The 27,570-nt window shown below is 37.7% G+C and overlaps 1 protein-coding gene and 1 pseudogene across 4 annotated transcripts in view; both read right to left on the reverse strand.

Annotated features, from left to right (window-relative positions):
- kif21a (kinesin family member 21A) overlaps positions 1-4,387 on the reverse strand; it is a 56,233-nt gene extending 51,846 nt beyond the window's left edge. For 2 of the 4 annotated variants that reach the window (XM_059535729.1, XM_059535728.1), the window contains exon 1: positions 4,143-4,387. In XM_059535729.1, the coding sequence (XP_059391712.1) occupies positions 4,143-4,228 (86 nt within the window). In that variant the 5' untranslated portion in view covers positions 4,229-4,387. The remainder of the gene's footprint in view (positions 1-4,142) is intronic. The other 2 variants (XM_059535730.1, XM_059535731.1) reach the window with 1 other exon arrangement.
- Positions 4,388-7,612: 3,225 nt separating this feature from the next.
- Positions 7,613-27,544, reverse strand: LOC132125352 (proton myo-inositol cotransporter-like; annotated as a pseudogene).
- Positions 27,545-27,570: the final 26 nt, after the last annotated feature.

Here is a 27,570-nt window from a genome sequence, read left to right on the forward strand (position 1 = left end):
CCACACAATCAGCTTTAGTAAATCGGTCAAGCATCTATATTTCTGCTTAATGCTTTGTCAGTGCTCTGTAAATCTAAACAGATAAGACAAAAACTCTGATAGGTGTCAAAATTTCATATCTGCAGCTAAACCAACCTGCTGCTGTCTATATCATTAATATTAATCAAAAAGAGTACTAAAAAAAAAGTAATAATACTTCACGGTTTAGGCTATATAATTTACAGGGGAACTTAAAACAATGTTAAACGATTTTAATAAATTAATGTATATTCATAATTAATCTTTTAAGAACAGTAGGGTCGTCAATTGCTATTACTTAAATACGGCTAGTATTTATATACATTTTCAGTAATTTGGGTTATTGTCAACCTATTTGGTTTTTTCATGTTGCTGATGCCGTATTTTGATAATCAAAGGCTGTAGGATTTTGAAATTGACACAAGTTAACCACACAATTTACCGGCCTGGTCGATACACAGCATCTGTTCTCTATTAGTGGGTTCAGTTTCCTGTAACAGAAAACTGTCCAGGCACTATAATCATTACTGTAAGCTAGCTGAATTTATTTGACTGTGTGAGCGGTAAACAACAAAATGCATCTCTGTAGACATCTGAAACACAACAAACAGGCCAATCACAGATCTAATGCACAGATTCATCGATAAATCTCTTCTTCCATTGATCATATGTCAGTTAACTGTCTACTTTCAGCACAGTATGCCACTCAAACCAGTGACACACACACACACACAGTTGAAAACCTCTAAAGTAGCTTTTCTGGTTGAAATGGTGTCATTGTTACATTGATGTGGCTGATGCTGAGAGAGTTGTTCAGACTAGGTATGGGAAAATTGGATTGGTTGATTTAATTATAGAATATCAAATAGGATGTGCAATTATTGTCTTAAAAAAATTCCCCATGTTTTCGGTTTTGATGCTATGGTGACGTGTTCATGTGTGTTCAAAGTGTTTTTTAAGCGCTTTCCGCTAGTGCAAGTCTAGGTGGAGTGAAACATGGACAAATGCGTTGCATTCATTCATTCATAACCACTCATTCCCCACTCCCCACTAATTTAACCCTCCCCCCGCAAATGACCTACCAATTTTCACCGAACACTGAGGTTCTGTGATAATAACAGTCCCATGTGAATCGACATCTCTGTGTTTTCTCCAGCATTTAGCAGGTCGTATATCATTTTTCAAGGTTTTTGTTTCCTGTACGCCTTTTTATCCATCTTTCGCAAAGAATAGAGCTGCTTTGATAGTATTTTGGGTGCTGTCATATCGCTACACCATACAATTTGCAGAAAAAGAAAGCTGAAAAGGTTTTAAGGTTAATGTGTTACAAATAAATCAAGCATAAAACTTTAGAGATATTATTTTAACCTGCTGAAATGTAAATGACACAGTGCACAAGACTATATTAGTTTCTTTTTTTACATCCATCTAACCGGACCATACAGGTGCATCTCAATAAATTAGAATGTTGTGGAAAAGTCCATTTATTTCAGTAATTCAACTCAAATTGTGAAACATGCTTATTAAATGATATTACACCCTAAATCATCACAGACTGTGGAAACTCAACACTTGATTTCAAGCAACTTGGGCTATGAGCTTCTCCATCCTTCCTCCAAACTCTAGGACCTTGGTTTACAAATGAAATACAAAACTTGCTCTCATTTGAAAAGAGGACTTTGGGCCACTGGACAGCAGTCGAACTTCTTCTCTTTAGCCCAGGTAAGATGCCTCTGATATTGCCTGTCTCAGGAGTGGCTTAACAAGAGGAATAAGAAAACTGTAGCCAAATCTCTTGACACGTCTGTGTGTTGTGGCTCTTTATGCCTTGACCCCAGCCTCAGTCCATTCCTTGTGAAGTTCACTCAAATTCTTGAATCGATATTGCTTGACAATCCTCATAAGGCTGCGGCTCTCTCGGTTGGTTGTGCATCTTTTTCTTCCACACTTTTTCCTTCCACTCAACTTTCTGTTAACATGCTTGGATACAGCACTCTGTAAACAGCCAGCTTCTTTGGTAATGTTTGTGGCTTACCCTCCTTGTGAAGGGTGTTAATGATTGTCTCGTGGACAACTGTCAGATCAGCAGTCTTCCCCATGATTGTGTAGCCTAGTGAACCAAACTGAGAGACCATGTTGAAGGCTCAGGAAACCTTTGCAGGTGTTATGAGTTGATTAGCTGATTGGCGTGCCACCATATTATAATTTATTAAGATTGTGAATTGGTGTGTTTTTGTTAAATGTGAACCAAAATCATCACAATTAAAAGAACCAAAGACTTAAACTACTTCAGTTTGTGTGCACTGAATTTATTTAATACACAAGTTTCAAATTTGAGTTGAATTACTGAAATAAATGAACTTTTCCACGACATTCTAATTTATTGAGATGCACCTGTAGAACACGACTCTCAAAGCCTTGGCATCCAGATATCCGGGAGATAAGTCAGTAAATATTAGTAAAATCACAGGCTTCACTTATCCATGCAAATACACCATGGAAAATTCAGATTTGGGGGAGGGGGGGTAATTTAAAAAAATCACACTAGTTCCGCAGATAATACTAATCCCGTGCGAATAGGGCTAAAGACAACAGAAGAACACATTTTCTCACATGCACACTGTAAACTTAAAAAAAAGGCTTTTTTATAACGGTTTCAGTAACTTTGGAAAATGTCCAAATAAGTTTCTGTGTGGACCACAAACACCACCCACGGAAAACAAACAACGCATTCTATGGAGCCACTAAAGGGACATGGTTAGCCGCTTGCTAGCGGTAGCCTGTTACATTACAGTACATAACATTTCACTTACCACATAAACAGAGTAAGGAGAGATGACTGATAGGATGATGCCCAATGATTTGCAGATCCTGAGCACCGCTGACAAACATCTAATCTTGTAAAATGTGTGGTAAGTATCTCGAAAGCGATGTAAAAAACCCGCAAGCATAAAGCAATTTAAATTCACTGCATATTAATAAAGGCTCACTGATGCCTACAGTTTATATACAGTATAATTACCCAACCATATAATTGAGACAGAAGATATTGAAGAATATTTTTCCCTTTAGGGGTTCCATTTTTGGAAATGGAAGTGTCCAAGCCTTATGAGCAGTTAATTTATGCTAATCAACGGACTCTTATGATTATTATACTAATGTTTCAGCACATTACAATCATAATACATCTTGATTTAAAGTAGCCTATTTTCTGAATTAAAGAGTTTATCATACAGATTGAAAGCGTGAATCCCGTCTCTCTCCATCTCTCTCTCGGAGTATGGGTGTTTGAGTGTGCATGCGGGCAGGGGTGTGATTTTCTAATAACAGCTGAGTAATAAAGAGTGATTTTTGAAATATTATTTTGTCTTAGAATGCCCATCCCTAGTTCAGACACACATCTACCACGTGTGCATCTTCAGTTGTGCTGAATACTGCATGCTAACAGGGCCGGACTGGGAGGCAATTTCAGGCCGAGAAATCTCACACTCATCCAGGACACACAGAAAAGAAGGGGCCAAATTGTACCTTTTGGGATACAACAGCTTGACACTGTAGCAGTACTCATAAAAGGCTAAGACAGTCTTATAAAAACATAGGTCTGTTTTTATTTTTATTTATTTTATTTTTTTAACTTGTTTACTGTACAGATCGTCACATAGCAGCTTATAGGCATGGCTCTGTTTTTTTGTTTTAAGTCAGAAATGACAAGGAGGCGGCTTCCCGCAATGGAGAGCCTTGGGTTGTCACCCCGTGGTGTGGGCGTGGCCTAAATGCGCCCTGTCTTTTTGCATAACACATGAAATACACTGATTATGTCTTGTAGTGCAGCTTTGGCAACATAGACAAATAAATGATTTGTTTCTGGAAACTTTCCATTGTTAAATGGTGTCAGGACAGGGTGTTACATTAATAATACATTAACTTTTAAGGATTTAGCATATATATATATATATATAATGTTGCATATAATTATTATAATGAAACAGTGGAAACAGATCCTATTTTTTCCCTGCTTCTATTGATTCCAGGGTGAAATGTAAGGCGCATATGTGCTCTGTTGCAGCAGGTGCCAGCGCATGAAAGCACATCGTCAGTAACGCACACTACAGCTCGTGCCCTACCTGAGCGCCACGCGCACTGTGCTCTCGTCCTGTCCGCCTGACATGATTAGATCTTCATCGATCGATCGATCCTGTGCTCGGCTCATACACGCATCAGCTCTGTCATACCCAGGGCTTTGATGTGCATGCACCCGCTACAGCAGCGATGCATTGCGATCACGCGAGATCATTCGCTCGATCCTGAGCGCGTCCCGATCCGAACTCATCTGATCTACACGCTCGCTTCATGAAGACCCAGCCACAATACGTCACCAAACCACGCCTCCTCCAAGACCCCTGGAGGGTGACGTCACCCCACGCATGCAAATCAGCCGGTTCGAGAGACATAATAGATGCAGGCTCTAGATATTCCAGATTACTTCATAATATTGTGGGATGTATTTGCAGAGATGCAGATATTTGCTGCACTGATACGCATAAGTCATTTCAGTTACATTTAAATTGAACCTTTATTTTATTTGGTATTATTATTATTATTATTATTATGAAATTTAATATATTTATCGTGTAACTGAATTTGTTTTGTTGATTATATATATATATATATATATATATATATATATATATATATATATACTGTGTATGTTTATTCTTATATAAATACACACACATGCATGTTTATATTTAAGAAATATATGTTATGTTTATATATTAAATATATTTATATATAACATAAATTCTATGAATAGAGATAGTGAGTGAGTGAAGTGACATTCAGCCAAGTATGGTGACCCATACTCAGAATTTGTGCTCTGCATTTAACCCATCCGAAATGCACACACACAGAGCAGTGAACACACACACACACACACACTGTGAGCACACACCCGGAGCAGTGGGCAGCCATTTATGCTGCAGCGCCCGGGGAGCAGTTGGGGGTTCAGTGCCTTGCTCAAGGGCACCTAAGTCGTGGTATTGAAGGTGGAGAGAGAACTGTACATGCACTCCCCCCACCCACAATTCCTGCCGGCCCGGGACTCGAACTCACAACCTTTTGATTGGGAGTCCGACTCTCTAACCATTAGGCCACGACTTCCCATGATATATACATGTAAATACATGTAAAGATTTTCAAAATATATACTTGTATGTGTGTGTATTTTTATATACATAATACACAGTACACACATATATTATGTAAACAAAAGCAATTATTTTGGATGCGATTAATCGCGATTAATCGGTTGACAGCATTACTAAACACATGCACTACTAGTAAGAAGTAGTGGTAGTAGTAAAATAAATAAATAAAATTAATTGATAACGTTCAGCAATAGTTCTATCATAAGCACATTATTCATAAGCACAGAAATTGTTATCTTAATAATAATAATAATAATAATAATATATATATATATATATATATATATATATATATATATATATATATATATATATATATATATATATATATATATATATATATATATATTAACATTATATATGTAAGGCACTTAAAGCCTTTATATATAATGTTTCCTAAAGATATACTTAATGTATGTTGTAATGCATTATATCTTTTATAAATCATTGTAACCAAAGTTAAAACACATCATAATAAGTAAAGGTTTGTTTATGTGTTTTAATGCATTATACTTTTTAAAGGTGTAGCAATAAATAGATAAGTATTACATTTGATCATAACTGTGGAAATTATTCATAAAATCATAACATTTATTTTATGGTTCATTACAAGATGCAAAGTGTTACCAAATACAAATATCATAAATACCATTAATAACTGAGTTTTGTTTTGGTGCTGTATGCAGTGGTGTTATGCGCTCTCGTGTGGTGATGCTTTGATTTTCACCACATCACATCTGGTTTCTAAGCCAGGATAAAAGCACTCAAACATTACAATATGATAGCACTGCTTTATTGAATCTACATTTAACTTAAGCACACGTTTTACAGGCCGGAGGGGGAAATCTTTCGGCAGTAAGGGGGTCTGGGGCAGTGCACTGTAGTAAAAACGGTCACAGTTTCCTTCAACTCAATGCACCTCAGCTGGAATTGGGTGTGAGTGCTGCTAACAGAGGTGAAAGAGTTCAGTGTCCTGACCCCCGGCCAAACTGCAGTGTCCAGTTACCAGAGTACAGTACACAGGACACTTTCTAGCAGTGTACACTTCAGTTCCCCTCACCTTTGAGACACACTTGAGACACTAATCCAGGTCGTGTGTGAGAAAACAACTCACCATGTGGATAAAAGTGCCTGCTAAATGTATGTAAAAATAAAATAACCCTTGTATGAAACCTTGTGGTCAATTTAAGCAAATTAAATAAAATCAGATTGTGTAAAATTCATAATTTTTTTTATAGTATTGTTTCAATTAATTAAAGTGTATCTTTAATGTAGATCCTCGTGGATGTTTGTCTTTCGATTTTATCAAGTCATTAACTAAACTCTGAACACATGGAAGTCTCTCACGTGTTTAGCTTTCCGGTGTTCAGGCGTGTGATAAAAACAATGATTCAGACGTTCACAATATTCAGTATGAAGAGTTGGTGGGTCAGTGCTCTGCTCTGGGCTAAATGAGGGGTACAGAGGTCAAAGAGGGTCAGGTCGGGACAAGACTGAACGGAGCCGAGACCACCGAACTCTACAACAGACTGACACAACCATTCAGAAACATTTATTCTTCTGAAAATGTACAAATACAACATTTATCAGCAGCAACTTCAACTTGGCAGAGTCTTCTCGGGAACAATAGTTAAATCTTAGAATGATTGACTGTGAGTTTTATATTGAGGACACCAGAAGCAAAAGTAACAAGTTGTAACCTACTTTTGAAAATGAGAACAGAATGAATCAGACAGAAGAAAAAGAAGAACGGCGTAGAAACTTTTGATTGGAAACAATTAGATTAAATTCAATCAATACAAAGAAACAGCACGTAACGCACTGAATTGAACACTAATGCTGTCAAACGATTAATCGCTTCCAAAATAATAGCTTTTGTTTACAAAATCTCTGTACTGTGTATACACACACACACATGCATGTATATATTTTCAGATAAATATTATTTTTTTTATATATTACATGTACTTATTTATAAATTATATGAATGTATAGATAATATGTAAATATTTTTTAATTTTTTACTGTATGTGTGTGTATTTATATGTACACAATTAATGCACACAGTACACGCACATATTATACAAACAAAAACTATTTTGGATGCGATTAATCGCGATTAATCATTTGACAACAGCACTAGACACAGCATTTTTAAGTAGAAAGACTTTCCAATAATAGAAGACCTGTATAATTAGCTGCAGAAACATGTTAAGCGTGTAGTACCAGAGTAAATGATATCAAAACTACTAAAAAAGTAGAGGATTTAAATCACAAATGAAGCTACAGCCATTATCCTTCAGTCTGATTATAAAAGTCCTCATACAAGGTCATCATTACTGCAACTGCAAAATAATTAAAAGTGTCAAAATAATTTCAATGTTCCCCAGGTAATGAAAAACTAACAAATGATAAAGCTGTATTTAATCTTATTTGCAGTGATTATCACTGATACGGAAATTCTGCTCATTAAAAGATTAGTATCAGAATTTCAGAAAGATGATACAGCTCTATATGCTGTCTATTTGCTCAGTTTAATAAAGTTTATGCAGAGCACATATTTGGATAGCGATCTCACTTCCTGTTCTCATGGATCCAGACAGCCTTTACTTAAGCAAACGGCACATTTGCCTATAACACTACTCATCTGTACATGTGCAAATATGATCACCGCAGAAATATCAGATGATATCTTGATGATAAACATGAAAAGCATCAGTGTACTGATTTTAAAACATGAGTCAACAAGAACGTTGAATGTCTGGAATGAGAAGCACAGCATCCCTCGCACCATGAATCATCTTCATCAGGGTCTATTCATCATCACTCAGGTCTTCATCAGAGCGGTAGTCTCCTCCGTTTACCCGGATGTAATGAACACTGGGAGTGCCACTGGCTCCACAGCTGTCTCCCGAACACAGACTCGATCTCCTCCAGATGCAGACCCTTGGTCTCCGGCAGACAGCCCACCACAAACACAAAGCCCAGCAGAGCCAGACCGGAGTATAGGAAGAACGCACCTGGACAAAGGAGACATTCACAATCAAATTAATATAAAATAATCTCATTTTCTATAAACACATTTCAGCATTGGTCCCCATACAAGTATAGATCACATTCTGTTTATTTATTAGATGATTGTTCAATTGTGGCGTTTGCTAAGTCAATAACCTACTAAAGCCAGCCTACGCTGGTTGGTTGGTCTTAGCCGGTTTAAGCTAGTTTTAGCTGGTTGGTCGGCTCGTCTCCAGAGCTTGTCAGCTAAAAGAAATGGTCAAAACCTCTTAAACCAGCTTGCAAACCAGTTATGACCAGACTGGAAGTCCAGCTAAAACCAGCTTAGTCTGGTTTTTCAGCTTAGGCTTTTTTTTCCCTGCAGGGAAGCATAATTACTACAATTTAGGGTTTAAGTGATTTGAACAAACGCCTAAACCTATGCATTAAACTTTGGTGAGTGCAGCATCGTTTGTGCTATGGTTATAAATTATCCATGAACAGCTACCTAAAACACCCCAGCAACCCCAAAACAACACCCTATTAAACACCCAAGTGACCACTCTGAATTATTTAATAACTGCATAGTAGCTCACAAAAAACACTTTAGTAACAATTCAGCCAGAAAAGCCTAACTCCCTAGCAACCGCAGAGCAACATGCTAGCAACCACCCACACACCCCATTCAAGTGCACAGCAACTACTCAAAATATCCTAATTGAATTAAATGACAACACGCTTAAAACACTTTATTAACCACCCACCTAGAATGACCCTAATGCTACTATAGCAACCGCACAGAAGCACCTTATCAACCACTAAGAATATGCTACGAACCATCCAAAATGAAAACACCTAGAACTGAAACTGTAAAAACTGCATAGCAATCAGATTAACCAAAGAACCACTAGAACACCATAGCAATTGCCATGCAACTGCAAAGCAAGCAGCCACCTGCACACATTATCAGCAGCATAGCAACTACTCAGCAACTGCATGACCACAACTTTAACAATGCCCAATCATAAAGCAACACCCTAGTAACCAGCCAAAAACTCTAGCAACCACACTGTAGCACCATGTGACCAACTAAACCACTCAAGAGCACACAAGCAACAATCCATTACAACCTAGAAAACTACATGGCAGCAACCACATAATAACTCCCTAGCAACCACAAAGCAACATGCTAGCAATCCCCCAAACAAACATCAACTGCATAGCAACTACACAGGACAACCTTGCAACTGCATGACAACATGTTTGTAAACACTCAGAACACCTTAATAACCTTAAAAGTGCCTGACAAACACACAGGACACCCTAGCAATGACAAAATAATGCTCTAGCAACCTCCCAAGCCAACCCAGCAACCACATAACAACATGCATTTAAGCAACCCTAACAATGCCCTGGAAACCACACAAAATACCCAAGCAACCACCCAGAACAATTTCAACACTGCATAAAAGCGCATCCCCCCCCCCAAAAAAAACAAAAAAACAACCTGTCCTACAACCAAAACGTTTGTATAGGTCATTTGTCCAAATCCCTGAAATACGACCCATCAGAGCATATACTACAATTGCGCCCCATCGGCAAAAGGTCGTTTTCATATTAATGTTTTGTACTCTTTTATTTCCAGTGTGTTTTGCATTTCGTGTAGCTCATATGGTAGATTATTGTGTTATACCTTGATATGTAATCATGCTATCATGGGTTCGATCCCAGAGAACAGACGTGCACGTAAAATGTATATGCTCAATAAATCATAATTTAGCATGATTTCTGTGAGGGTTAGTTTTAGGGGTGGGGTTAGGTGTGGTCATTCGAACGAATAAGCCACCTTGTAAAATATGTAGGAAATACTGTGAGATCGGTGTAAAAAGCCCACACATTGCATTTAAATAAATGTGCGTTTTGATTGGTAACGACGTTATACATCATTTCATTACGACAAACGCAACGCAATACTGTCATTATTTTTACGCCCGCTAGAGGGCGCTTAACTTTAAAACGTAAATATAGGTCGTAATAAGGTGCTTGCACAAACAACCTATATGGTCATTTTTTGTTGGAGGACAGGCTCCAAAAAAACATTGTAACAACTCTAGAAGAGACTAGCAAACTTCCCTAGCAACTACAGAGCACCCAAAAAGACTGCATAGCAACATATACCTAACACCTTAGCAACCGAAACCAACAACAACACCCTAGCAACCACATAATTCCCTAGCAACTGCAAAGCAACATGAAACAATCACATGAACTCCCATCAACTGCAATAAAATGGCCATTTGATCCCTTTGCAAAACCGATATGGTGTACCATGGCAGCACAAATGCAATGCACGAGCACCTCAGAGGAAAACATCCTGGCGCTCTCCGGTGTTGCGGTTTAACTGGTTACCGTGTGATCTAGTGACCTAACTTCCTGGATCAGGTCTCTGCTGCAGATGTGATGGAACAAACTGATGTGATATTATTAAGTGTCTAATAAACGCAGACTTGCTCATTGCATGATTCTGATATTATTGTAAAGATTACAAGTTATTAGTATGATCACCCTTAGCGGCTGAAGTAAGGATAAAATAAAAAATAAAGTAAGTCTGTGTTGACGCGGGTTTCGAACACGCGTTAGGGGCCGTTCATATATCGCGCCTAAAAACGCATGGAAAAACGCTAGTCACGCTGCTTTCTCCTTCTTTCCAAATCGCTCGGACAGTTGCGCCCCTGGGGTGTCTGCCGTTGCTAAGTAACCATGACGCGCTCTCTCCATGAAGACGAGGAAATTTGCAGCACTAAAAATCGCTTGCAGTATCTCTGCTACTAAATTTATTTCAAAATGGCAATCCATATACAGCTATGATCAGCGGTTCCCTCATCTTAGCTGAGCTTTCAACGTTGTTACGGGAAAGAATGAAGCTGATTTAAAAAGACAGCACGCCGCGAGACAACAGTCACAGACCACCGAGCTACCCCGAATCAGCTCCAGATCTCTGGAAACCGTGCTAAACCATAGCAGAACCCTGACTACATTTTATGGTTTGTGATGCTAAAGAACATTTTAGTCTCAGACAACTGTAAATTTGTGGCTACTGTGGTTTAATTATAAACGCTATGGTAAACTCATTTACCATAGTAAAAATGAATAAAGTTTGAAATATTACATTAGAAGTTGTACTTATATTGTAAAGTTATCCAAAGGATTCATTAGCTAATCAAAAAAGAACATTTGATTAATTATTTATTGTAATAAAAATAATCGTTAGAGTAGTCGACAGAAAAAATAATCGTTAGTTGCAGCTCTACATGACACACACAAAGGACACCATAGCAACGACAAAATAATGCTGTAGCACCAGGAACACACAAGCCACCACGCAAACCAACCCAGCAACCACATAATAACACACATTCAAGCAACACTAGCAATGCCCTGGAAACCACACAAAACATCCAAGCTACAACCCAGAACAATACAGAAAACTTCATAGCAACATACACCAAACACCTTGACAACCAACACAACAACAACACCCTAGCAACTGCAAAGGATCATGCAAAACACCTGAACACCAGTCAACTGAACTGCAACTCCCCAGAACAAGCTAGCAACTGCATGATAGCATACTTAAAAAGAACCACATGACTAGAACACGGTCAACTGTAAAACAGCCCTCTAGCAACCACCCAAAGACCCAAATCGACTGCACAGCTACACAGAACAACCTAGCAACTGCAGAGCAACCACCTAGGGATTTTAGCTGCTGGTGGAATCTGTGTAGCACATAAACACTGTTACAGTGTTCAGGGTCGTGTGTGTACTGTGTTGTACCGTAGTATGTCAGGTACTGGGCCACATGAAGGAAGGTCAGAGACACGAGGACGTTACAGATCCAGTTGACCCCGGCAGAGCAGGCATTCCCTGTGCTCCGAGCCCACAGCGGATAGATCTCAGAGTTCACCGTCCACGGCATAGGACCCATACCTGCTCCAACACACAACCTCACATCAGGCTTTATGATCATTAACATCCACTGAACTGAGAAAACTCTCACCTGGAGCAAAGAAGGCCAGATACAGAACGAGACCCAGCAGAACAATCCAGGAGTAAGATGTTGGGCAATAGTTATAGGCCCAGAATACACCTGCACTCTCCTGGGTGCCATTGGAACACCTCAATAAGACATGAACAAGACAAGACTTAATCAAGCTTTTAGCTTAACATTCACATTTAGTTAACATTTTTAATTAATCATATGCAAATTTGCAAATTCAAAATACTGGAGAGAGTTGTTTCTCCCACCACCACCTCCTCATACACGACACTCATAAGGGTTGCCAGATTGGGGACATGTTACAGGAACGAGTGCAAATGACAATGAAGGCAACAAAACTTTGTTCGTTTGCTGGCTTCCACGGCTGCAATATGCTGTGATTTCTGCCAACTGGCAACCAACTGGTGTCTAAATATTATTTAATAAATTGGCACTCAGACCAAAACACATTTCAAAGCAGAATAACTGGATATAGTATTGTTTTTCAGGGAAACAAGAATGTGAACATGTTTCCTAAATATCTGAAAACATATTATGGTAATTTTATGCTTTAGTACAGTTGAAAAATTCCATACAGAGCCTTTAAATGCAACTAGCTGAACTTGAGTGTTTTTACCTTCTTAATTAGTTTAAATACATTTATAATTGTATATTTTTAATGATGAAGTAAATAAATGTAATTTCAAAACTGTACTTTAAAGCATGACAAAAGATTTTTAAAAACAATGATTTAATTTCTTTAAAGAGCAGGTCATATGGGTTTTGGAAAAATATTTGTTTTGCTTTTTGTAACATAGCTATTGACAAAGTTGCTAATCAAAAAAGTGCATGATAAATAAAGATACAGTCTCTGAAAAGAGAAGAAATGACTCTGAACCCCCTTAATGAGACATCGTTTTTTCGAATCTTCTACTTGTAACTATTATACGTTAATAGGTAACACATTTGTATAATAAATTGCCCACCTGCCCGCAAAATACTAACACTAGTCGAGAAGACACTGTATTCTACGCTGTCAAAGCAAGTTTGTTTTGTTTTCATTGCTGAAAGATCATGATGTGAAGAATCAGTGGTTACAATTTTTTTTCACAATACCACAGCAATACAATTCCAACCTTTTTTTGTTTGCTCCTGATTTTACAGAGGACTGCTTCTCAAATTTTGTCGATTTCAAACGCTTGTCCATGAAAGATAAGTCCGTACCTAATAACTTATTAAGGTAGGTCCGTATCTTCTTTATTTGGACCAACATACTCCTCCGAAACACAACCTGTACATACAATTGATACGTTATGTGTAGATTTTCAATCAAGAGCTCAAAATATCAGTTGCTAATATGTGATGTACACCCAGCACAGCTTAAGGTTTTCAGGTAAACCACGATTTACGACTGTCTTACTAAAATAGTTCTGATAATTTGCTGTAAACCCACTAGTTCCTATAAATGTGTCAGTTAATGTAGACTGTTGTTGTAATAATAAATAAAGACATAGACATATTCTGGTTTACAAACTACCATATTTTACGGACTATAAGTCACACTTCTTTTCATAGTTGACTGGTCCTGCGACTTATAGTCAGGTGCGACTTATTTATCAAAATTAATTTGACATGAACCAAGAGAAAACATTACCTCTCGCGGCCGTAGACGGTAATGTTTTCTCTTGGTTCTTGGTTCTAAATAAATTAGACTTATAGTCCAGTGCAACTTATATGTTTTTTTCCTCGTCATGACATATTTTTGGACTGATGCAACTTATACTTAGGTGCGACTTATAGTCCGAAAAATACGGTACATCGTTTCATCAGTTAGTCACATTAGCACTCAGCTAACGTATCAACCATTATTGTTTTAAGTGTTTAGAGTGTTAAACATGAGCTGTGGGCACGATTCGCTTGCATAAGTGTTAAACTAAATGTTTTTTATGTCATTATTTTAAGAACGGATTGGAGCACTATATTATTGTTTAATGTTTAATTTGCTCACGTACTCCTCTCTGTACCAATCACAACAGACTTGGCCTGCTGACCAATCAGAGCAGAGTAGGCTAATGGCAGGGATGGGTTTTACAGACCATAAGCTCAGAACTACTTCGAACAAATTTCATTAATATGATTATTTACAGTTCTAAATACACTTTTAAAACTTGAAGTACAGCACAAGTGCACATTCAGTACAATAGTCTCACAAGGCCAGAGACTTGCTTACATTAGAGGTATTACCTTCCCACTGCAGCTGCTTCAGTGTTTGCTGTGTCCACAGGTATGCATGACGACTCAACCACGGCTGTGCCATTCTTACCATAACAAAAACCACAATCTGGATTCAACATGCAGGATTCACAGAACCTTTCATGTACAGACAGAAAAACAAACTCCAGTCACACTAGTGCACTAGATTTATAAATGTCAAGTAGTGGTCGACCAATATATCGCTAAGGCCAATATATCGCCAAGACCAATATATCGGCCGATATTTGGCAATTTTTCAAATATAGCCATTGCTCGATAAGTTTTTCTGACTTTTATTTTGACGGCGCTGAGAGCGGCAGTGCCTGAGCGCACACAATGCTCAGTCTCTCTCGTTCGTCGTCATTAACAGTTCTGTCTAATACAGATAGAAGTCTGTCTAATAATCAGATAGAACGGTTAAACAAAAGGAATTAATGTATACAGGAAGTATTATAACGATTTATTTTATATTAGACATATTAGTTATAGAAAGGAAAATATTATAAAACTTTCTTGTTTGCTGTCAGTATTAAACAAATACGCATTTATATAATTTAAACAAATCTTTGATTCACTGATGAACATTTAATTTCACAAACCTTGCAAAACAAAAAAAATGATTGCGTGTTCTCTGTGTGACGGTTGGTCCGTGTGAATTGTATGCTTTAAACTTTAAACTTGTAATTTCAAATTATGCTACACTTTATGCATTTGCCCACTGCTATATTCATGTAATTTTCTCTGTGTGCTGTATGTAAAATGAGGGTTACCCTGGCTTTATTTGAAAAATATGATTCCCAGTGCACACAAACTTCTCAGAATACAGTGTGCCTTGTTGATTAGTGATTACTTTTTTATTTATTTTTTAATAATTGTATTAAACATTTATTTATTTGTGAAAAATACTGTCATCTAAAGTATAAGGATGTTTCTTTTACACATTTTTATTTCTTAAATCAAATGATTTCAAATTTATTTAATATTAATAATAATAATAAAAATTATATCGGCTATCGACCCCCCTGCTTTCCAAAATATCGGCATCGGCTGTCAAAAAACACACATCACCAGTATAAAGATTATGTCATCATTACTCACAATAAAACTGTATGACTTCGTAAACCATGACAACATTTTAATTTTTGGGTGGAATATCCCTTTAAGTGCTAATATACAGTAAGCTTCTGTAAAAACCACAAGCAAATGTGATTAAATTTTTTAAAAATTGATTAATACTGTAACTCCTGCTAAATAACTACACTACCCATAATCCTAAAAAGAGCTCCACCAATCAGAGAGAAGTTGTTGCCACCCCAGGAATAAGAAAAAGCGCTTAGTGGCATGTTCCCACTCAGAAGTATTGTAGATGATATAATTGAGTCTCTTACACTCTTAAACTACTTTTATATTTGTACTTGAATAATCTGAGGTTATCTTCGAATATATTGTACCGTATTTTATTTTTTCTTATTTGCATAGAACTTTTTCTGGCATAATCCAAAAGGTCAATCTAGTCTTCTAAAAATCAAAACTCACCCATATGTAATGCAGGTGGAGTTGTGGAGGGAGGGGTCACTGGGGTGAAAGGTCACGGGCGGAGAGGCCTGAGCCGAGAGCAGGAAACCCGCAGCGAGAACCATCAGACTTACAGCAGTACCTGAGTGATTCACAGCACAGCCATTACAATATTACTGTACATACTTCAGTCTGTTAGTGAGCACCTGTGTCTATGGCTGTGTCTGAATCTTCACCTAGTATGCTAGGTGGCCCACCTTCTCCACGAGCCACACGCCTACTAGAGTAAACAGGAAGTTGGTGAAGGCTGTGGCAGCGGCCAGCCAGATGGCCATCAGATCGTCCTGTACTCCAGACATCTGCAGTATGGTGGTGCTGTAGTACCTGCAGTGTTCAGAGAGATCATTAATTTCCTTAAAATAGACAGTACTGTTATATAATTGGTAATGGAATCCTAGGTAATGTTCAAAATGGCCACCAATGCCACCACACTACACCTGATGTGCACAGAATGCATTCTACTTTTGAAAGATTACACTGTTGCATATTGTTTCACATACTATTCTGAAGTGAGAATGCAGTATATTATGGAAGCTTGCAACTTTTTATCTTATAATTCTGACTTTTTCTCAGAATTATGGATTAATGTATCATAACTGCAAGTTTTAATTGAGGTCTCATCTTTCAATTTGTCTTTTCAAGGTATTCGTGAGTCGCAAAGTCACGGACTTTATCCAAACTCTAAAATTTTTCTTCCAATTATGAGGTTTTTTTTTACAATTCTGAAAACTGCCAGAAAAATAGTCAGAACTGTGAGAATAAGTTTACATCTCACAATTCTGATTTTGTTTCCACCACGGTAATTGCAACTTTTTTTTACTCTAAGTGCAACTTTTCCCCACAATTCTGACCTTGTGACTTTTCCCCACACTTTTTCTGACCTTTTTCTCACAGTTATTAGTTCTGACTTTTCTTCTCAGAATTGCGGGTTATTATATCACAATCGCAATTTCTAAACTCCCAATTGAGTTCACATCTTACAATTCAGTTTTTTTAGGCAGGTATTTGTGAGTCACAATGTAAATGCAACTTTTTTCTCATGATCTAGATCTAGAAAAAAGTTTACAGTTCGTAATTCCGTTTCTGAAAAAATATCAAGGTAATTGCAACTTTTTTCCACCTCACAATTCTCACAACTCCCTTTTCTTCTTAGAAATTCTTCAAGTTTATATATCTCACAATTCTGACTTTTTTCCTAAAAATTGTGAGAAAAGTGTTAGTATTGTAAAATAAAAAGCAAATGTTGTATTATACTGTAGCCTTCAATTTACACCAAGGATGATGATGTTAATAATAATGTACACTAGTGATGCACTGATTGGATTTTTTTGTCCGATTCTAATACTGATTTTAACAATAACTCTCTGATTCCAATACCGATATTTGTCACTTCCTTTTTAACTTTCATCATTAAAACAGATTACTGTTTTCATCATGTTTTACATGAGAAAAGTTTAAAACCATATACACTACATTACGATATACTAGCTAGTTTATTGCTGATGGCATTAAATTGATAAAAAATGGCTGATAAATATTGACAGCCGATATATCGGTGCATCTCCAATAATAACTATATCACTTTCAGAACTATTTTTCCAGCTGATGAATGATAAAAATACTGAAATCCAGCCAGAATCCATCCTGCTTAAAAGAGCTACAGCATTTAAAATAGCAAAAGTTATAATATGAATAAGTTCTAACATGATAACGACAGCAGTTATGATAAAGAGAATGTGTCGTGTTGTGGACACTAATATAATTAACGTTAAATTTATTGTTCTTTAGTCATATTACCAGGGACTCAAATGCGCTCGAGGAACCTACATGACCGTGTTGATTCCCGCGAGCTGCTGGAACATCTGTAGGCCACAACCTACGATCAGAGCACGCCGCGCTGGAGCGAACGTCAGGATACGCCACAACACTGGACCCTCTAGAAGATAATCAATCAATCAGGGAAAACGAGATCATCATTTTATACAGTCATCATATAGTGTATATGATGACTGTATAAAATGATGATCTCGTTTTCCCTGACAGGGTACACAGTTTTGACAACTTCATTTCTAGTCATTCATGATTACTTGATTAGTTTTTATAAAAAATAAATAATTGTGATTCTGGTTCATCAATGACAAATTTCCTTGCTAAAGAACAATAAGGTTGTTGTTTTTTTAAGGTTGAATCACTTTATTTTATTCCTCATTTCTTGGATATTACTATGGCCTTGAAAATGCATTTGAAATATTCCCAGATTTCTGGATGATCTCACCTCCAGCATCAATCTTCTCCTCCTCAATGCTGCGCCGTATGCTTTCATACTCTTCATCCACATTGTCACCGCCGCGGATGCGACTGAGCACCAGCCGAGCATTCTGGGTATCTCCTTAGTGCAGGAGCCAGCGAGGACTCTCTGGGAGGAAGAGGAACCCCAGGAACTGAAGCGCAGCAGGAACAACTGACAAACCCAACATATACCTATACACCAACACAGAGATGATTACAAAAACCAAGTTCTTATGAAAAACTTTTTATCTCATTTTTATTTCACATTCTTTACTTTTCCTGTGGAATGTCTGAATATGACCGTGTTTTTTTTATTAATTTTTTTATGTAACCGTGGACCACAAACCAGTCATAAGTAGCAGGGTTATATCCGTAGCAATAGCCAAAAACACACGATTTTTCTTTTACGGCAAAAAATCGTTAAGATATTAAGTGCCCTATTTTAACGATCTAAATGTTAAGTGTAAAGCGCACGGTGCAGGTGCACTCAGGGCGCTTCCAAATCCACTTTTGCTATTTTAACGACGGATAAACGGTTGGTGCGCCCGGGCGCATGGTCTAAATGGGTTGTCCCTATTCTCGTAATGAGTAAGGGGTGTTTTTTGAGCGTAACATGCAATAAACCAATCAGAGTCTCATCTTCCATTTCCTTTAAGAGCCAGTTGCGCTCGTGCCATGACGGATTTGCTATTTACACTGTGGAATTTGGCAAGCGCAAAGACAGAACGCGTCTCCGAGATGAAACGGAGCCCTGTGGTATACCATAGTATTAAATGGCAGGGGTTTTCAATTAAAATTAAAAGAGGATCTATTTCTGTATTTCCTTCCCAGCAGAGGTTCAATCAGTACCTTTTCTGAATATTTATACATTTCCACAGCAGCAGTACTTTGTTTAAATAATAATGGAAAAGGGATCTAAACCAGGCTATTTGTGTGAACACAACTGACTGAAACTTTTAATAATTGATAGAAATGTTCTCAATATTTAATTATCTTATTTTTTATTTTTATTGTTTATTTGTTTCACGGGCAATATTTGTTTTTATAGGTGGTTTAATAACTTATAGATTTAATAGAATTAGAAATGTCTCCTATAGAGAAAGAAGAGGTAACACTAATAAACATCGACTTTAGGTGGTTCTTTTTTAATTTTGGAATTTGGAATTGGTTTTACAAGGGTTTTTTTTTTTTTTTTAAAGCCAAGCTTTATAACCATAAACGTTGGTTGTAAGACGTCATGTTGTCTGAGATGCTGCAACTGATTTTTGTTGCTGCTATCCATTTCCAGCAGAGGGATTATGCAAGTGTTTGCATGTTTATTCACAGGCAGATTCTTAAGGTGCTTTCAATGTATCGTAATGACTCCAAGATGATGATGGTGGGCCTGAGAGCTCTGGCTCTCCTACTGAAGTCAGGTAAGACTTGCTTTTAAATAATGTTTATATGTACTGATTATACAACCATTATGGTGCATTGGGTCAGAAAGCATTTTTTTCCAATTCATTTGACCTCTGTAGGGATTTCAAAAAAAGTTATTTCATAAAGATTTTAACCAAACCAGTTAACAAGGAAACAGTACTGTGCACCTAACATATTTTACAAGGCAATAAACTACTTGTTTCAATAAGCACTGCAAAGAACGTAACCCATTTAGAAATTACAGTACAATATACTAATATGGTTATTGAGAAAGCATCTCATACATTCAAGTCTTCTTATTATAAATAGTCCACATTCCCCTTAAACAAAACTAATTATGATGGTTAGATAAGCTTGTGTCAATTTACATGTGTATTTTCAGTTTTCCTAAAGTGAAACCCCTTTTTATGTTGTTTTTGTTGTTTTTTGGGGGTTTTTTTGTGGGTCAGATGAGATTGGGATGCAGGTTCTAGATGAAGAGGAAGTGGATGTGTTTTCCATGGTTCTGGAGGCCATGTGGTCATTTAATTATCATTTTAGACATCATTTTAGACCACCAAAATGTAATTAAACCATTCAAATGGAATCCAGAAAAATTTAAAACAAAAATACAGACCTTAAAAATTAATCAGAATCTGGGAAAAATTAATTACATTTCAAAGGGTGTTAGTAATAGTTAGTAATAGTGATACTTTCCTTAGCAAACCCCACTTATGTTAATTTCTGTCCAATTAACCTGCTTGATTGTCAGTTTCTGATGCCGTTTGTTACTGAAATTCACATCAGGTGAGCCCAGGTCAAAGGTCACAATGAAGCAATGTTGTTCTCACAACTTTTAGAAAGTGGTTTATTTTTTGAGTTATGTTATGTGTTTTGGCAGTTAACAGAGAGTTACTATAACATACTGGTGCTGAATGGTGTCCATAAGGTGGCGCTGAAAGCGTGTCTCTTATCCTGGGAATGCCACAGTGCAGACCACTGCCCTCTCCTGCCTGAGCACGCTCGGTGAGTCAATATAGACATGAAAATGAACAAAATAGTACAGTGTCAGTTGAGAACCTGGCTCTCCACTGGATCCCTTAGAGCCCATATTTAAGGTGGAGTGCAATTATTTTATAACTGTTATTCGTCATAAAATGGACATGACTGACACAACCATCTAGGCACTTTAAGTGAGCAGTCCATGTCCATTTAGACTTCCTCAGAAAGCCATTCTTCAGAGTAGTTCACCAAGGCTGCATTCATTTGATAAAAAATAAAGTAAACAGTAGTATTGTGAAATATTATTACAATTTAAAATAACATTTTCTTAAACTGTTATTTATTCCTGTGATGTTAAGCTGAATTTTCAGCATCATTACTCCAGTCTTCAGAGTTTTAGAATCCTTCAGCAATCATATATAATCATAAATAATCATATATAATAAAATGCTTATTTGCTGCTCAAATGTCAAGTCAAGTCACCTTTATTTATATAGCGCTTTAAACAAAATACATTCCGTCAAAGCAACTGAACAACATTCATTAGGAAAACAGTGTGTCAATAATGCAAAATGTTTGTTTTTTCTTTCTTTTTTCTGATTATTACGAATAATATTACTTTGTTAAATTACCATTCAAAGATTTGGGGTGAGATTAAAAAGGAAGAAGAAAATAAAACTTGTATTTAGTAAGGATGCATTAAATTGATCAAAAGTCTCAGTAAAGACATTTATAATGTTACAAAAAACAATCCTCTTTAAATTGAATGCTGTTCTTTTAAATGTTTTGTTCATAAAAAAAATAAATAAAATACAAATCCTTTTATCTTTGGAACACAGTTTAAGATATTTTAGATTTAGTCCGAGAGCTCTCAGTCCCTCCATTGAAGCTGTGTGTACGGTCTACTGTCCATGTCCAGAAAGGTAAGAAAAACATCATCAAAGTAGTCCATGTGACATCATCTTGACAGATACCACACGACATTATATGATATTATATATATATATATATATATTTGATATGTTAATGAGGAAGCGCTAATATAAGTAATAAATAAGGCAATATATTATTCTAATATGATTATTTATTTTATTGGCATATATAAGAGTTATCTGTATAAATACTATGTAGGTTATGTTTAACTTAAAGGAGCTATGTGGAGGTTTTTACTTAATCTTTAAGATAGAGTTTTCATTTGTACATGTATGAGCCAACCATGATGTAAAATAAAGAATGACACCTCGACTGTCCACCACGGTTGCCTCTATCAGCCTGTAGGCTCAATTGTGTGTGGAGGAGTCGGGCCCGAATTGGCGCGACAATTCACCAAATGTGACGTCATGCGCGTTCTCGTCTACTTGGGCTTACAACCGTACGGCACACAAGCCATTATAGTAAGCAGCGGCAATAGTGTTTTCAAATGGACTCTGCGGATGGAAAGAAGCGACCAGCCTCCAGCACAATTCAGACACCCACGGACACTCCTCGTAAGTAAAAAAAAAAAAAAAAGAGCGTGCGCACTGAGAACGAGCATGAGACTGGCTGCAGTTCCTCTAACGGCCACTGGTGTCAGTAACAGTTAGAAATTTCAGGAACCTACGCAATGCTCCTTTAATATATATTTATTTGATTTCATTTATTACATTTTGTATTATCTCACACATGGATCTGCATTTTCTATAATGTCTAAATTTAAATCAAAATACATATCTGATATGACTTAATATAAATGAACATAAAACAAACAATATAATTCACATTCTCAAGGATTAAAGATTAAATGGAAATAAATAAAAATTGCACAGCAATCAGTTGTGTGATATCAGTGGTGATATGCACTAGGCAAGTAAACAACTAATGAACAAAAGAAGAAGAAAGAAACAGCTTGGCGCATTTTTCGTAGCGTCCGTTTCTATAGTGACTCGTCGATTCTTCGCTCTGTTGAGAATGTCTTGAGTCTTAACCAGGAACATACTCTGAGTTGAATGAACTTACTCCCGGTTGTGTTTTTGGAACCACATACCTCGAGTCAGCAAGGTTTGATATTAATCAACCGAAAGTTCAGGGTTTAGTTTACCTCAGTTAACCCTGCTTTCTGGAATAGAGCATCACAGTCCCGCCCACAGCCGGTGCCGGAAGTAAAAATTTAATACAATTTCTACATTGACAGTTGGGGTATAAGCCATAAAAACGTAACCATACTGTACATGGTAGACTTAAAGGTCCCGTTTTTCGCACTTTTTGAAGCTTTGATTGTGTTTACAGCGTGCAATATAACATGTGTTCATGTTTCGCTTGTGAAAAAACACAGTACTTTTCACACAATTATCTTATCTGTATACCGCTGTTTTCACTGTCATAAAAACGGGCTGATGACTTCCTTGTTCTATGAAGTCCCTCCTTCAGAAACACGTAACGAGTTCTGATTGTGCCAGCGGTTCCTGTGTTGTGATTCGACAGCAGCTTAGCGCACGCCGCCCTCCTGGAAACGTGATTGGGCTAGAACGCAGGTGCTGGAGATGTACTTATAATCACAGGAGCGTTTTTACTGACGAGATGCGCATGAAAATCGCATTCGATTTTGTTGCACAGCCCTAACATCTAGTTAAGAACACGGTCTAAGACTTGATGGCTACTCTGTCAATTCTTCGTCATCAGTTAGGAACCTAGGTGTGCTATTTGATCGCAATCTTTCCTTAGAAAGCCACGTTTCTAGCATTTGTAAAACTGCATTTTTCCATCTCAAAAATATATCTAAATTACTGCCTATGCTCTCAATGTCAAATGCAGGAATGTTAATCCATGCATTTATGACCTCAAGGTTAGATTATTGTAATGCTTTATTGGCTGGTTGTTCTGCACGTTTAGTAAACAAACTACAGCTAGTCCAAAATGCAGCAGCAAGAGTTCAAGAACCAGGAAGTATGACCATATTAGCCCGGTCCTTTCAACACTGCACTGGCTCCCTATCAAGCATCATATAGATTTTAAAATATTGCTTATTACTTATAAAGCCCTGAATGGTTTTGCACCTCAGTATTTGAATGGGCTCCTTTTACATTATAATCCTATACGTCCGCTGCGTTCTCAAAACTCGCAATTTGATAATACCCAGAATATCAAAATCAACTGCAGGCGGCAGATCCTTTTCCTATTTGGCGCCCAAACTCTGGAATAACCTACCTAACATTGTTCGGGAGGCAGACACACTCTTGCAGTTTAAATCTAGATTAAAGACCCATCTCTTTAACCTGGTTTACACATAACATACTAATATGCTTTTAATATCCAAATCCGTTAATGGATTTTTAGGCTGCATTAATTAGGTAAACCGGGAACACTTCCCATAACACCCTATGTACTTGCTACATCATTAGAAGAATGGCATCTACGCTAATATTAGTCTGTTTCTCTCTTGTTCTGAGGTCAACGTAGCCTCCAGATCCAGTCTGTATCCAGATCAGAGGGTCACTGCAGTCACCCGGATCCAGTACGTATCCAGACCAGATGCTGGATCAGCACCTAGAAAGGACCTCTACATCCCTGAAAGACAGCGGAGACCAGGACAACTAGAGCCCCAGATACAGATTCCCTGTAAAGACCTTGTCTCAGAGGAGCACCAGGACAAGACCACAGGAAACAGATGATTCTTCTGCACAATCTGACTTTGCTGCAGCCTGGAATTGAACTACTGGTTTCGTCTGGTCAGAGGAGAACTGGCCCCCCAACTGAGCCTGGTTTCTCCCAAGGTTTTTTTCTCCATTCTGTCACTGATGGAGTTTCGGTTCCTTGCCGCTGTCGCCTCTGGCTTGCTTAGTTGGGGTCACTTCATCTACAGCGATATCGTTGACTTGATTGCAAATAAATGCACAGACACTATTTAACTGAACAGAGATGACATAACTGAATCCAATGATAAACTGCCTTTAACTGTCATTTTTGCATTATTGATTTTGTTTAAAGCGCTATATAAATAAAGGTGACTTGACTTGACTTGACTTAACAAAGCTAAACAGCATTGCCCTTTGTGTAATAAGTTACATTAACTGTTAAACGCACCAACTTAAATAATAAAATACACTTACCGGTTGTGGTCCATAAACAACACCTTCTCCAGACAAAGAAGGATCTGCTCCATCTTTCAAGAATAATCTTTGCGAATCCGGCATTAAACTGATTGAGATTGAGGAAGTTGTCCTCAGCAAAATGTGCTGCACATAGTTTTACATGTGGATTATAATTTTCGGGAACTGTCGTTAAACTGTCACAGTGTCTGGGTTGTGTTCCCTGGGTTTCCACTAGATGTCCTCCTTTCCCCACGGTGTCTGTCAATTCATTAGTCACATTCCTCACGTCCAGTTTTGCCAGACGTACGATAATTATCGTATTTGTACGATAATTTTTACCTCTGTACGATGTACGATCAATAATGAAAAAAATCCCGTAATGTACGATAATTTCAGAATTTTATGAAAATTTAAATGATGGTAGTTGCAGTCATAGGGCTTCTTTACTCATACACGAAATTGGCTCATTACAGACACTCTAAATGCGTTCGTGTGCACCTGAGGGTGTGTTAAGAATGCAGGAGAGTGCCCTGCTTTAATGCGGTCCAAGACAGCAAGAAATTCTTCAACATCTGGCAACACGCAGGATTCCGATGACAGCGGCTCAGATGTGGAGTTAACTGCACCACGCAGAAACAGCTAAATTCCTTCTTCACTGGATGCGACAAAGCAAGTGTTAAAAATAATTTTAATATGATTTAATATGCGCTGCGACGCAGACAGTCACTGAAAATAATGGGATAGTATTTTGTCTCACTGCTTCCTTCCAACAATACGCCTTGTTATCTATTGTGGTAATTTGCAGGTCGTGTCAAAATGTTGTTGGTTTAGAATAGATAAATAACTCTTTTGACTCGTGTATGATAATTTTCTTCCAAATAAGATAATTTTGAACTTCTGGTACGATACTTGGACATTTCCAATCTGGCAACACTGCTCACGTCCCTGCCTAATCAGTGCACCCAGCTGTCACTAGTTATCAATTATCTCACTCGGCCAATTTCCCATTAGCGTTTGTCTCTCCTTGTGCATTCATACCCGGTCTGTCTTAGTATGTGTCACGGAGTCCTTGTTGAATGTGAATTCATGTTTGTCAATCTGTCTTGCCCGTGCCTTGTCTTCGTGTTTTGTTTTTGTTTGGATTTGTTGGATATCGACCCCTGCCTGGACTGTTTATTCTTTGGATTGCCCCTTTAATAAATACATACCCGCAATTGGTTCTCTCTCGGTGGTTTCCTGTATCACCGATCGTGACATAAACATAAATTGTAACCATTGATCTCTAAGTACAGCGTCCCTGGGAAGCCCAAACAAAGGTGACTGGACTCCGAGATGAAAATAACAGTGTTTCGACGACATGGCGACAAACACAAAAAAAAAAAACCTGTGTTGCGTTTTGACTTATCACTCCAGTCATGATCTCCTTGGCTGCCACGATGGCTTTTTTCAAGGAGGAAAACAAAAGTGTTCAAAGGGGTGAAAACCACTTCAGATAGGGTCATGTAACGTTAGTTGAGTGTAGCGTGTCCGAGGGTCAGCTTGTGGGTTTTGTAAGGGCCAGCATGAGGGACAAGACCTACAAAGTTTTGGTGAGTTTTGCAGGGAGGTTGGTAACGTTAGTTAGCATTATCGTCCACTTTAGCTAGGCTACTGTAGCCTTCATATGGTAGAGTCATATGAAGCATTTTATGATGCCACTGTCAAAACAATATTTAGCCTAGGCATACCTTTTTGTGCATTTACTGAACATTTGTGTAATGGCAATGACGTGTTGACGACTGAGCGGTGATTGCAGTCAGGTACAAAGCACTGCACCATGTTGCTGACGTTATCGTCAACCGCTTTCACACACGCACACAATATATAAAATACACGATACCTATATAAAACACTTTATTTACACGATTAATACTGAAAGAACTGCTATTACTGCACATTCACTATATAAAATAAAATTAACTGGAGGAAAAAGTTTGCGCGGCCGTCGTCAGATTTGGAAGTCGCTCAAAAGGCTCGTTCGCGGTTGTGGCTTCAGTCGACTTCAGTGAGGCGCAGTGGTTTATGGGATGAGTAGTTCCTTCGCTCGGTAATGAAAATATGTACACAGTCTTGTACCTTTGACTTTTTTGGGATTTTCTCTTAATTTTTTCACTCGAAATGATAAGTTATGTGCTTATGAGTTCAGCCGTAGCTGGTTATCCTCACATATGCTCTAAAACTCTTTAGATACGGATTTTTCCGAAAGTCAATGGGAGAAATGAATGGAAAATTTACTTCCGGCACCAAAGCTCTCTCGGGCTGTGGGCAGGACTGTGATGCTTTATACACCCAGGGGGCAGGGTTTCATATTTTTTTGAAGCACCGCTGGGCGCCGCCATTGGCTCATTTTGGCGTCACTTTGACAGCGAATAACTTTACATCTGAGGCGTTTAAAGACTCCATTTGTCCATTAATTATTTCTAAAGAAACACGAAAATGTATAAAAGGCTCCATTACCTTGTAGAAGCAGTTTTTGTAAAAAATAGGCTGACGTTTGCGTCATAACCAGCGACTGTCGCACAGTAGAGAAATTAACGTATGGACAGGAGGAGAAGCTCGCGGGCAATCTTTCACTGTCTATGAGGCTATCGGGGGGGACGTGGAGGCATAAAGTCAAGGGAGATAATTAATCAGAATACTTACCAAAATTTGCTCCTGTTCATGCTCGCCTCCTCTGCCAGATTCGGTG

The sequence above is a fragment of the Carassius carassius genome, chromosome 43, assembly GCF_963082965.1.
Source record: "Carassius carassius chromosome 43, fCarCar2.1, whole genome shotgun sequence".
NCBI classification, from domain to species: Eukaryota; Metazoa; Chordata; class Actinopteri; order Cypriniformes; family Cyprinidae; genus Carassius; species Carassius carassius.